The 13,137-nt window shown below is 41.4% G+C and overlaps 2 protein-coding genes across 2 annotated transcripts; both read left to right on the top strand.

The window, feature by feature from the left end:
- The first annotated feature begins 510 nt into the window (after positions 1–510).
- On the top strand, positions 511–4,574 carry LOC122866595 (integrin beta-1-like). The gene is made up of 4 exons (XM_044176443.1): positions 511–570; positions 805–827; positions 2,241–2,332; positions 3,143–4,574. The coding sequence occupies exons 1-4, from the start codon at positions 539–541 to the stop codon at positions 3,413–3,415; spliced, it is 420 nt and encodes a 139-aa protein (XP_044032378.1). The 5' UTR covers positions 511–538; the 3' UTR covers positions 3,416–4,574.
- On the top strand, positions 3,681–13,047 carry LOC122867083 (integrin beta-1-like). Its single transcript, XM_044177451.1, has 10 exons — positions 3,681–3,689; positions 4,492–4,669; positions 5,012–5,256; positions 5,678–5,817; positions 7,679–7,790; positions 9,406–9,495; positions 9,601–9,741; positions 10,439–10,674; positions 10,982–11,149; positions 11,568–13,047. Exons 1-8 carry the CDS (start codon positions 3,681–3,683, stop codon positions 10,667–10,669), a joined length of 1,146 nt encoding a protein of 381 aa, XP_044033386.1. The 3' UTR covers positions 10,670–10,674; positions 10,982–11,149; positions 11,568–13,047.
- The last annotated feature ends 90 nt before the right edge of the window (positions 13,048–13,137 follow it).

Below are 13,137 nucleotides of genomic sequence, written 5' to 3'. Positions count from 1 at the left end.
GACCACAGAAGTTTAAAGGCTCTGTTCTTGCTAGAAGTGGAAACTTCCAAGCTTCTGCATAGGTAAGGTGGATTTTTTTAGCAAAAAACACATCCTCAAAACTCATTTAGCTTGTGTGCAGTTGGGTCAATATCTTTCCGTTGGCCATAGGCTTTAGTCTCATACAGTGGTCAGCAAGGCCAAACAATTGAGAAAGCAGAGTGTACAGCAAAAATTGAAGGAGATAGCATTTGCTCTCTAATACTAGCCCTGTGCTGTATGAGGAAACGTATGACAGAAAGTGTCTTTTTCTTTTCTTCAGCTTTTCTCAGCAGAAAACCAAGAACTTATTCTCTTTATCTTTGGCCTTACGTGAAGAGATCATTTGCTGCTCAGGACCCTGAAACATAAGCTGGCAGATCCTCTTGTGGCTGCTATAAGAAAGAGGATAACTAAGGGAGGGAGTGATGGTGGAGTCCCTCAGATCATGTACTGAACAGGATGTATAGAGGAACCATCTGGTCCCTCCCCCAAAGGGAAGACACCCCCTCTTCCCTTCATGTTTGTCTCCACACAGCTGAATCATTCACAGTAAGTGCTTCTTATTTCTATTGTATAAACCAAACTCCCAGTAGATCAAATGTTGGGGTCTTTTGTGAGCTTCTTGGTGTAGAGATTATTTTCCTTAAATAGCAATTACAACTCCACTCCAACTTAATGATTTGAGAGGAAAGAATGGTCTGCATTTTTAGTCAGTAAATTGCTTTCCTTCTTTTTTTTCCAAATGAGCCTGCTATTTGCCGCTGTCCTGTTATTGTGCTGCAGATACAACGCCACAGGAACTCAAGGTGGGTCAATACTTTTCTCATTGAGGATGCAATAAAAGTAAACTGTCTCATTATTCTTCCTACTCAGAAATTCTCATTTAGATTGTAGGCTGGATCTCACCAGTTGTTTGCCACTTAAAATTTGCACTTGTCATCTCCTTGGGGCTGAGTGGTTCTTTTTTAAATGCAGTGTAGATTCAGATGTGATGGGACAGCAGGTGGACATGTATTCACTTCTATGAGGCATTTCAGCAGTGTTAATCAAATGAAACAGGTTGGATTCAAATGATAAGTTCAAGGAATAGGTTGACATTCTGGGAAATATGCTTATTCGGTTTCTTGTCGACCATTAGATGAGAAAATCAATCTCACTCTCATGTCTGTCTGTTAAATGTGAAGCAAAAGCCAGCAGCTGGTTAGTTTAGTTTAGCATGAAGACTGGAAACAGGGGGAAACAGCTAGCCTGATTCTATCCAAAGGTAACAAGGTGCCTGCCAGCACCTCTAAAGCTAAAAACACATCTCATTTGTTTATAACGGTTTGTTTAAATTGTATTAAAACCCAGGTGTAGAAATGAAAGGTTGTGGTTTTACAGGGAGGGATATTTGCCAGACTATTTCTTGGCTGGGAGCAGTGACTTCCTGGAGTCTTGCAAGGAAACATTCTAATGCTCTGCTTGGTGCTAGACTTTGGTGCCAGTTCTGTTGCCTATGGGAGATGCAATGTGAAGCACACTAAAACTCAACATATCGACGTCACATGAACTTTGATGAAGAAATTCCTCAACCAAATGAAAGAACACACTTCAGAGAATACATCACTGACTGATTTTTACAAATGTGGGCATTCGTTTATCTGCTGCTGGTCTCCAAATAGTATCCAAAGATAATTATAGGCATACTAAATACATTTGTCTGGTAATCCTAAACTCAATATTTTCAAGGGACACTTCACTTGCAACTTTTGCCATGCAATTTAATTTGACTCACCACGAGCCCTTTTTAGTGTGCCTACAATCATCTTTGGATACTATTTAGAGACCAACAACACATTTGTATCAGAAAATCAGTCAGTGATTCTCTGAAGTGTGATTCCAAAGTCTATTTGGGTGTTCCTTGAAGGTGGCTGGGTGGCCTAGCCACTAAAAGGTCACAGGTGTAATCTCCAAAAGAGCCAGTTTGTGACCAGTCAGTAGCTAGCTGATGTATTCTGGTAGTTTGAGTAAAAATATGAATACAGCAGGAATTTCAGATTCCTAAGGAACAGAAGAAAAGAAAAACAAAACTAAACTAAAGTAACTTCCCTTGGCTCCCACAGTGAACTCTTACATACCAAACCAGGATGTGAAAAGAAATCTTTGCCTGCACAAATATGATATGGTACATTTATGTGGTGGAAAAGTGTAACTTTTGCTGGATTCTATTCCACTTACAGACCATTCAGATCACGAATGCCAAAGTCAGGGGGTCAGGAGCTGTGGAGAGTGTCTGGCAGCAGGGCCACACTGTGCTTGGTGTGCTGAGGAGGTGAGTGACCTCGGAAACACACTCTGCCTTCTTCAAATAGATCACTGTTAGGGCAGCTCTGTGCACTGTTTGTTACCATGAAGAAGCTTCTCATTTCAGTACCTTCATAGTGATGCTTATTGGGAAAGGCTATGAATTCTTTGTGAATTAATTCCTTGTTTAAATGTGCAATTAGTAATTTATTAAATTATAAATTCAATTACAGTTAAATAATAAATATTTTGGAGAGTTTGGAAAGTTAGCAATGGAGGGTTTAAAAGTTAGTTTTGTTTTTGTTTCCGATAATTGACTAAAGGCTATTTCATAGGCTTTTCTACTATGACAAGTTTTTAAGCATACTATGCAAAGGCATGTCCCCATAATTATTGGTATATTTAATAACTAATGATAGACAGTTGTGATGCTAGTTATAAAAATGATCTAAAATCTAGAAAACCACATGTGCCTGTTGTGCTAACATATGTTACCATAAATAATAAATGATTTACATTATATTTGACACATCTTATCTTGTTATTGACATGATGTGTTGAAAAGTCATATTAGCTTGCTGTATGTTACCCAACATAAATAATGCATATGAAGATGCAGCCGTGTTGTGAGCAAAGAGAGAAAAACATGCACAAGATGCTTTTCTTTAACACTTTAACACCCTCTCTACTGTCAACATCAGTGATATTTCTTTATGCAAATTACTATTTTGCACTATAGCTGAATATATGTAGTGTCATTTAGTCTTAGCTGTCTTGGTATCTTTAATATTCATGATTTTTCTTTGGGTGTTTGTATAAGTGGTTGAACTCAACCTAGACCTGTGTCAAGAATTTTCTAGAAGTGGGCCAGCACGCATGGGAGCGCTGTGACACGGCCAGGGCGCTGCAGAGGAGGGGCTGTCCTTTTGATCGCCTGGAAAACCCCAGAGGTTCCACTGTCCTTCTAAAGAACCAAAAGATCACGTCCCACCCTAAAGAACAAAAACCCATCGCCAGCACAGGCAGGTCACGCAACTCCAGCCTCAGACTGTCCTGCTGCACTTCAGTCCAGTGTCTTAGCATCACTTTGTGTGTGTGTGTGTGTGTTTAGAGCTAGATGACAATACAATTTTCCTGTTTTGTTTTTTTTTTTGTTTTTTTTCATCAAGGAGATATCTTCCATATTCAGATCTCTGTCTCATCTCTCTTCAAGCACAAATAAGTCACTTAGAAAAGTGGTTGGAAAACAATAGCCAACTAATTAAAGTACAGTATATGGATAACTTTTCAGAAGAAGTCGTTTCTGAACACACGAGCCGTGCTGCCTCAGGAATAACAAAGTCAGAACATGGCTTAACTTCACAGAGTCTTTGGCAATGGCACAGGTAGCAAAGGTCCTGGTTGCAAACAGAAGCAGTCGGCTTTATGGGAAACTAATGGTATAGATAGAAGGTACACATTCATCATAAACAAGTTGTTTTGTGCTGTGTATATAAGCAAAATATCAAAATGATGTGGTTCGGGCATCTGATCAGGATGCCTCCTGGGCGCCTTCCTTTGGAGGTTTTCCGGGCACATCCAACTGGTAGGAGACCCCGGAGGCAGACCCAGAATACACCGGAGAGTTTATATATCTCATCTGGCTTGGGAACGCTTCGGGATCCCTCAGGAGGAGCTGGAAAATATTGCTTGAGAGAGTGACATCTGGACTAACTTCCTTAGCCTGTTGTCACTGGATAAGCATCAGAAAATGGATGGATGGCATAGCTAGAAATACTGAGGTCATGAGTCCAAAATCCCCCAGCAACTCCTTACCCCTTAAAGGAACTAACTACCACAAAAGAAATTCTTAAATATTTTTTTTTTTTCCACATTTTATATACGAATTAACTGTCAAATTAAATACACTATAACTTTTATCTCCCTACATGATGGTCTAAAGGCTATTACATACAGTAATTTTGTTTGAAAATATCAAAACACTTAAACAGTAAATTTTTGGCCTAACGTTTTGGCTTAAAAATACAGAATCTAAACAAATGTCAGAATCAGCCTTAAAAAGTTCACTGTATGTGATTTGTGTGTAGAAACTCCTCGTCAAGACAGTAACCCCTCCAAATACCCAGGACATGTCCTTAGTGTTACAGCTGTGGAATTATGTTTTAAAACAAATGACCACATTTCCAGTTTGTAGATGAACCCCAGAGCTTTGAGGTGAAGTTTAAATGTGTGGAGGACTATTGCATAGACCAGTACTACTTGATGGATCCATCCTTCTCCATGGAGGACAACCTGCCCGATGTCAAGAAGTTGGGAGCTGAACTCATGGAAGAGATGAGGAATACTACCAGTGACTTCAGAATGGGTTTGTCTGTTTCAGTTTCCGTTTCCTTCTCACCTGAAATGTAGGCTAACATCATTTTTCTTAACTTTTTATACCTCCATACTCCTTTTTATGGTATACCCTTGTGTCACATTCACACAGTTACACACCTGGGAGCTGCCCGGTGCAATCATAATCTTACTACTGGCCACTGAGCAGCACCACTGGAGCGATTGGGGATTAAGTGCTTTGCTCAAGGACAACTGGTAGCTTTGGAGAGAAGGGAGAGCATTAGTTATTCACTTTCCACCCTTCACTCACAAAATCACTTCTCAAAACTTTGCGCTAGCCCTTACTCCCCTCCATTCATTCCCACTCCAAAAGGTTTTGGTGCATTTGTGGACAAGATGGTGATGCCGTACATCAGCACTACAAAGGACATGCTCAATAACCCCAGTAAGAGGACCGAGCCCTGGCCCTGCACCCCTCCCTTCACCTACCACCACATCGTGAGCCTCACAGCCAACAGAAGCCTCTTCACAGAGCAAGTGGGGGAGCAGCGGATCTCGGGTAACCTGGATTTACCAGAGGGGGGGCCGGATGCCCTGATGCAGGCTGCCGTGTGTGAGGTAATGCGAGGGAGCCCAGCAGGGAGCAAGATTGCGATACAGAGATTGTTGTTTTCATTTTGCTGGGCGGTATGTGGAGGAAGTGGAAAGACTGCAGACAATAGATGAGAGGGGTATTTCAGAATACTAAGCTTCCTCTGGGAAACTGCACGAGTCAGTTTTGGGTGTGTTTCAAAACCCATTATGAGTTTTCAAATATGAAAATTTGACTTTAACAATTTCAAAATGACTGGTTTGACTGATTTGAGCCCTAAAGAGCATGAAGGCATAAAGTATTACTCATCCACAGTCATTTGATTACTCACAAAAGCAGAAAGGTAATTCTTTTCACAAAGCCTGTCAGAAATACTTATATCAGTCATGGTGCTCTATTTGCTGCCAATTGGCAGTTCATTGACTGTTTGATGTTCTTCATTTGCAGGAGCAGATCGGCTGGAGGAATGTGACTCGTCTGCTGGTGTTTTCTACTGATGCTGGCTTCCACTTTGCTGGAGACGGCAAACTGGGCGGCATCATACTTCCCAACAATGGAAAATGTCACTTGCATAAAAATATGTACACCAGAGGAAATTCCCAAGTTTGGTGTTGAGCTTAGATAGATGTTTCCATTTAGCAATGTTTTTTATATTAACACTTAACACTTTAAATGCGTAAAGAGAAAGCGGCCATTTTTGACAAACCCACAGAAAGTTATCACCAAGCTCTGCAGCTTTACAGAACTTTTTACCCTATTTTAGCTCTAATAGGGTATTGTGTAAAAAAACTTAGATTCTATCGCCAGTACTATACCTGGGTTTTCATAGCAATATACCTAAACAATACTTTTTTCCAAGGTAGATATAAAACATGAAAAGAAAACCCTTCTTAAAGTTCACCAAGTTCTTAAAAGTTAAATGTTGTGTCTAAACAAACAGCCATACAAACGCTTACCGTAGGTAAAATACAGTCTAAAATTGGCAAAAATATTATTCAAATTAGTCAATATCTGATAAAAGAATATTCACACATTCACATAAGACTACCAATTTCTGCTAGCGAAAGTAGCATTTCCACTTTTCAAAACTCTTTGGTACTAGTATTGAGGTTCAATACCCATCTCTGTATTTAGCTCATTATTTTGGTTTTATGGCACATTTACTGCATGGTTAAGTTTTATTGCTCTCATAAACAACATTTCCAGCTCTGGCAGGCGGTTATAATATTTTCAGCAGGAAACCTTTCAAAAACCCAGTATGCTACCTGCCAGGCACAAAACACGCAACTAGCTTAAAAAGAAGTTAAACATCTAGCAGCTAAAGATCAAGACAGTTATCTCAGGAGTTAATAGAGACCAAACAATAGCTAAAAGGAGAGTAAATATCAGACTTCCACAGAAACATGATTTTAATGGGATAATAATATTGCTCTTTGTCTGCTGTGTAAGCAGGTACTTGTTTGCTAATACTTTTGCTTTACTTTTGTGGGTCAGTTTGTTTTCAAGTTCTTCTCCCATGTGGGAAAAAAATTATGAATGCAGCTTTGTGATATCTCAAGCTTATATCTCAAGCTTATATTCACAGACAAAGACCGAAGCTTTAGCTCAGCAGAACAAACCATCACAGCGGTGTGTGTGTGTGTGTGTTTTCACTCTGTTTGTAGCATGCACTGGGTAGCTGTGATCCCGAGGAGCATACAGTGTTTATCCTATGGACCAGATATTGCAGCGCGTGCTAAATTGATTCCCATCTGCAATCGTAGCAGTGAAATAGAGGTCCAGGCTGCTGCAGACAGAAGTCAAAGACAGTGATTTAAAGGTCAGAATCAACAGCACAGTTCCCTGGGCAAAGAATATGCTGACAGGCACACCCTGATGGGAAACAGCTGGAGTGTTTGTGGAGTAATCCAAACCAAAGCTTTCATCTCTTAATCTCACTGTGTGTGTGTGTGTGTGTGTGTGTGTGTGTGTGTGTGTGTGTGTGTGTGTGTGTGTGTGTGTGTGTGCGCGTGCGCGCGTGTATGTGCCTGTATACCTGCTTGTGAGCGTATGTCTTTGTCCCTGTGTGTTAAACATCCATATAGCGCTCTCATTAGGTTCATGGGAGTAGTATGTGTCTTGACCTCATTGCAGTCCAGACAGTTGACAGGTGGAGTGAATATTAATACATTATTAATCTATTTCTGTCTGGATAAATGGCCACCCAAGGCTGAAAATGGATGTGCGAGACGCTGGTGTTGCTCCTCTCTGAATGGTACTTATTTATCTATTTGGAGGAAATGGAAAGTCTGTCAGGGAGAGTGAATGAAATGAGCGATAGAAAGAGTTGTTAGATGGGAGGGAAAGAGGGAGGACAGCGATAGAGGGAAGAGGGAGAGCGTGCTTAACTACTGCTTACACATATATATTCTCACCTGAGTGTTATGCATTGCATTTTGCATCGGCCCTGACTTCCCTGTGTCTGGACTCTCCTTCGGTGGCTCACATCGCCGAAACATTGAGACAGAAGAACATCCAGACCATCTTCGCTGTCACCGAAGAGGTCACACACTTGTATGAGGTACAGCAGAGACTGTCTCATTCATTCATTATTCATCCTTTTTTTCATAAATACTACTTTGGTGTTATGAAAAGTTGTTTTCTATATACTAGTCCAGGGAAGTGGGCGGAAGTAAAGCCGCCTTTGCAGTGGTGGCACTACAGTTGTAAACTTGTGCAATTGCACTGTAGTGTATGAAAAGGACTTCACCTTTTAACCCCTTTAATGGAGCTTTTCCACATGAAATATGTTAAATTCACAAGCCTCCTTTTTCATGGATTTCACGTAATCTAATGCTCCATCTAAATCATACACTTTGCATAGGTTTCCAAGATGTAAATAAGTATTTATTAAATCTGATAACAATGAAGGAAATCATGAATTTCATGTTTATTAATTGTATGACTACAAATCAATTCTGAAACTTAATACTGGCTAGACATTATGTTACTGTGGAGGTGGGTATGGGTAGCTTTAAGCTGCAGAGGGAGAGGTGGGGGAGTTGCTCAGGTGAGCAGCATCAAGGAGAGATAATTGGCACAGCTGAACCCAGTTAACTAATTATTCTCTCCTTAAATACAGTAGCATGCTGGACAAGGAAGAAGAAGAGAGAAGAGAGAGGGTTAGCGCGTGGCATGGGGTGGTGGCACTTCACCCACTCCATGAATCTGACGGCGGCGGTCACGCTGGCAGAGGATTACCTGGCTGTACACCCCCGAAGCCAGACATCACAGGACCGCCCCCTAGAGGCCAACACCAGCACCGCGGAAAAGGGGCATGGGGCCACTGCATGGGCCACCTGCCACGCGCTAACTCTCTCTCTTCTCTCTTCTATTTCCTTGTCCAGCATGCTACTGTATTTAAGGAGAGAATAATTAGTTAAATGGGTTCAGCTGTGCCAATTATCTCTCCTTGATGCTGCTCACCTGAGCAACTCCCCCACCTCTCCCTCTGCAGCTTAAAGCTACCCATACCCACCTCCACAGTTACGTGAAAGGTTAAGGGTGATATTCTGTATTTTTGTTACTGTCAAATAAATACCATTAAAAGACCAAAACTAACTATGTGTTAGTACTTTTTCAAAAATAATCCTGAAAGAGCAGGGCACTGTAGTTTTTAGCAAACGTTACTCAAACGGGACTAAATGGTGTATTTGTTGGGACTATTTTCAGCTGCGGATTTGGTGCTCTAGTGAGTATTTACAGCAGCAGGACGGTGTATGTAGGATTGACTCAAAATGAACTACAGTGCCAGTGCAAAGGTGTGGCTCAGTGATGTGTTTTAACATATGCACATATACTATTTCATGCTTTGACAACACAGACAATACTTGTTCAGATCAATATATAGAATATCTACAGAATTATCCTTTGACATTCACACGCATCCATTTAAGTTGTTTTTGTCAGGTTTTATATTCGAATTCAACTACTGTCCCATAGACTACCTTCATCTATCAGAGAGGGTGACTTCCGACCATGACCAATTCAAGCATCCATGCTTTGACACCACGTTCAGTTTGTCTATGCCACCGTAACAGAAAGGTTGCTAGAAAGAGTAGCATATAAATCAGCTGGCGGACTGATAATAAGCACATTCATTCATCTATGTTGAGGATATTGTTGCTTTGCTGCAGGGCCTAAGAAGCATCTTCCCAAAATGGGCAGTCGGAACGCTTTCCAACAACTCCCACAACATCCTGCAGATAATAGTCAAAGCGTATAATGTAAGTGAGGCAGAAACTCCTTTCCCACAAAGGTCATTAGCCTCATGTGTGTACCCTGCTGACGCCTCCTCATCTTTAAGGGGTTAACTGCTCTATTGACTACAGGCACTGACCTCTGAGGTTGTTATGGAGAACAGCAAGCTGCCACCGGGCTATCACACCTCCTATACTTCCCACTGTAAGGACCGCAAGCCGAGGCACAACGAGCAGGGGAGGAAGTGCTCCAACATTTCCGTAGGTGATGAGGTTTGTAGTTGTGTGGCTGGCTCTGTGTGTAGTAAGTTGTGTAAGTGCTGCTGTTAGCATGTGGCCATTGACGGTAATGCTAATGATTACCTCATTAGTGGAGCATTATAATTGTGCTCAAAGAATTCTCACCTCCCCTCTAGGTGAGCTTTAATGTAAGCATTACAGCACCTCTGTGCGTGACTGCTTCACAAAGGCTACCCCACATTATTAGTAAGCCTCAAGGCTATAGTGAAGAGGTTGAGGTCCTGCTGAGCCCCATATGAGAGTGCTCATGTCAAAAGGAGGTGGTCCCACACAGTCCTTCATGTAGCCATAGCAACGGCACTCTGGAGTGTGGCACATGCAGGTAGGTGAAGTAGCTTGATGGTATCAATTTTGCTAACAAGCTTAATCTCAGGTTTCTCAGGAAGCAATCAAGCAATATATATTTGTTTCTATGTTAGAGATGTAAAGAAGGGAGAGTCAGTTATGTCTCATTTTGAAATAAAACTCTTTTAACATGATTTGCTATCCCAGGGCACGGCAGGTGTGTCTGCGGGGTTTGTATATGTCCCCCAGCATTTCGTAGTCAAGCATGGAATTTTTGTATTTACTGGAGATTTAATGATAAAAAGAGAGAACTCTGTTTACTTTAATTGCCTTCGTCTCTAAATAGTGTTTCAGTTCTGATAACACTGAAGGTCCTTTTCCATAGAGATTGCATCTTGTGCAGGGCCTTCTCACTGGGCACGAATCCAAAGAAGTGCAAGGCGAGGTGTGCACACCTGAACCTCACTCTGGTAGGTCAGGCTGGTGTCTTAGCAACAGTGCACCCCTCTCCAACCCTTCAGAGGTGTGTGGAAGTGGACACAGAGGGCTGCAGAGTGCACTTCCTGCTGAGAACTGGACAAAAAGAAGACTCTGTCCACGTTCATGTAGCTCGTGAACGAGGTGAGCAGCTCTAGGGATTTTTTCTTAATGTAAAAATGTATCTTCTGTATATCATAATAATGAAGTAGGGCTTCAACAGAGAACCTTGCCTTTTAGATTAAACACCTTGAATGTGCCCTTTTTGCTTATGGTGTATCATGTGCACTAATATTACTTTTAAGTGGTCTGTGTATTTTAATCCTACTTGCTTTTTGCACTCACCACCATAATATTTAACAAGCATATGTAATCCATCTGAAATACATTTTTGGAATGATTATTGACAGTCTGTTTCCAATAAAGAGCTATGGCTTTCCCTGTCTCTCAGGAATGCCCATCAGGTCTGAAAGTGATCCTGATTACCGCAGTACTATCAGCCTCTGTTGTGGTGCTGGGTGTGGCTTTGTTGCTGCTATGGAAACTACTCACCAGTATCCATGACCGCAGGGAGTTTGCCCGCTTCCAGAGTGAGCTGGAGCAGAGACACTGGAACAAGGTGAGCCCTGCCCAAACAAACCCTTCTGTCAGTGCCTGTCAGTCAGGGGCCGAACAATAAATGCAGGATTTTGTCTTGGTGACATTGCTGCAGGGACCTTTTTGACAACCAACATGGTAAAACAAGTGCATACTGGTAAACGTGGTACAGAAGAAACCAGAAAATACAATAAGAGTTAAGGAAAGGCATGAGGCATATTTTAAAAAATGGCTGCATATACATACATACATTTTCTCAAAATAAACATGCTGCATTATATGCTTACATCTCATTACTTTATTATGGCAAAATTACAAGAGAAAATAAAAAATCTAGTTTGATCACTAACACCTTCAATTTATCAGTAGTAATGTGACACAAAATGAATGCCTAAGAATAACCATGTAGGATGACACTTGTTTCCTTGTTTCTGTTGCAGAGGGATAACCCCATCTGCAAGAGTGTCATCATAACAGCTGTCAACCCGAAATATAAAGACCAGTAATAGCAACCAAGGAAAGAGATCTACTTTTCAATCAGGATCTCTGTTGTGAAGCACAATAAAACAACATCCTTCTTCTGAACTGTTGTCAGCAGTTGGTCCTACTTGTTTGGAAGGGGGGGGGAAACGGATGTTTATGTCTGACTTACTCTCCTTTACTCTCTGTTTTCCTTTGAATATGCAACCCCGGACTGCCAGTCTCCAACCCTTCCCTTGCCCTGCATGCACTGCACACACACAAATTCAAACAGCATCCCCCACATAAACTGCTTCTTATACAAGGTTAGTTGTCTGTGGGATACATGCAAAGTTCATTCCCTCACATTATTAAAATCCCCCAAAGCTAATTACATATAGTGTAATATTTTATAAGGCATAAGCAAGGAAAATCTCACGTATATGCCGACGGTTGGCTCTGCTGTGGAACTTGGTTCCACAGTGAGCATTCTGCATTATGTATTGTAATTCCAGTGGAGACACAGGTTTTTACCATAGACAGTATAAAATACATGGGTCGCCACTGCCCTCTAGATGAGAGTAGAAGAAACTGTCATCCTGCTGGAAATGATGAAGCACATTAATTTACAGTTCACCGTAGTCAGAAAAGATGCTATTTTGGACACCAACATGAATGTGACACTTGGTGCTTTTGTATTCCAACAGACACCTGTGAATTCATCAAACAGAACACTGCAGGCTTGATATGGTGCAATGTAGTGTACAACTTTAAGAGCAGCCAGTGTACGTGCCAGCCACTTTGCCAGTGCACTGGGCTAAATCGTGTAAGCGCAGAGAAACAATGGGATGTTCAAATCTAAATGGATATTAGGGTTTTTCCACTGCCTACAGATGGCTGCTGATGACCTTGCAGGGAGAGTTGAACAAAGCGATATTAATCATAGCGATGCCTCCTCCACTCCCAGAGTCACTGGGCAGGCGTGCATGCAGCTTTAACAGCCAGTGGGTGGTGGGAGGTAGTGGTGGTGGTGGTGGAGCATCAGAGAAAATTACTCCATATGCTTCCACTATGCAGCATTCTCTTTCATCTGTGTCTGATCATAAAAAATGTGTGGTGCAAATATCACAGCTTCAGAGGAGGCAGCAGAGGCAGAGGCAGCCCTGCCCTGCCACAAGACTCATGTGGAGGGGCAGAGATGGGGGGAGTGGAGGGAGGTGACCAGCCCTGGAGACAGTTACATAATAAAATACTGCAACCATGTTGGAAAACACTGTAGCTGTTGCATCTCATCACTTGTTTGTCTGTGAATGGCTTAAATAAATTATTATCATTTTGTCAGTGGCTGCCTCTTTAGTGCAAACCCAAGTATATTTTTATGTGAAGCCTTTGCTCTTCTACTTATTTGAATGTATAATTTGGACAAATAACTGCAATAAAAAATTACATTCTAAAAAATCATTCTCTTTCTTCGTCGTTGTCTTCTTCTTCGTATTATTATCATTAATATTATTAATATTATAATCATTATTATTATTCGTGGGTGGGCGG

This window comes from Siniperca chuatsi, linkage group LG19 (genome assembly GCF_020085105.1).
Source record: "Siniperca chuatsi isolate FFG_IHB_CAS linkage group LG19, ASM2008510v1, whole genome shotgun sequence".
Classification (NCBI taxonomy): domain Eukaryota; kingdom Metazoa; phylum Chordata; class Actinopteri; order Centrarchiformes; family Sinipercidae; genus Siniperca; species Siniperca chuatsi.
The sequence above is the reverse complement of the archived record's forward strand: the minus strand, read 5'-3'. Positions and strand labels throughout refer to the sequence as shown.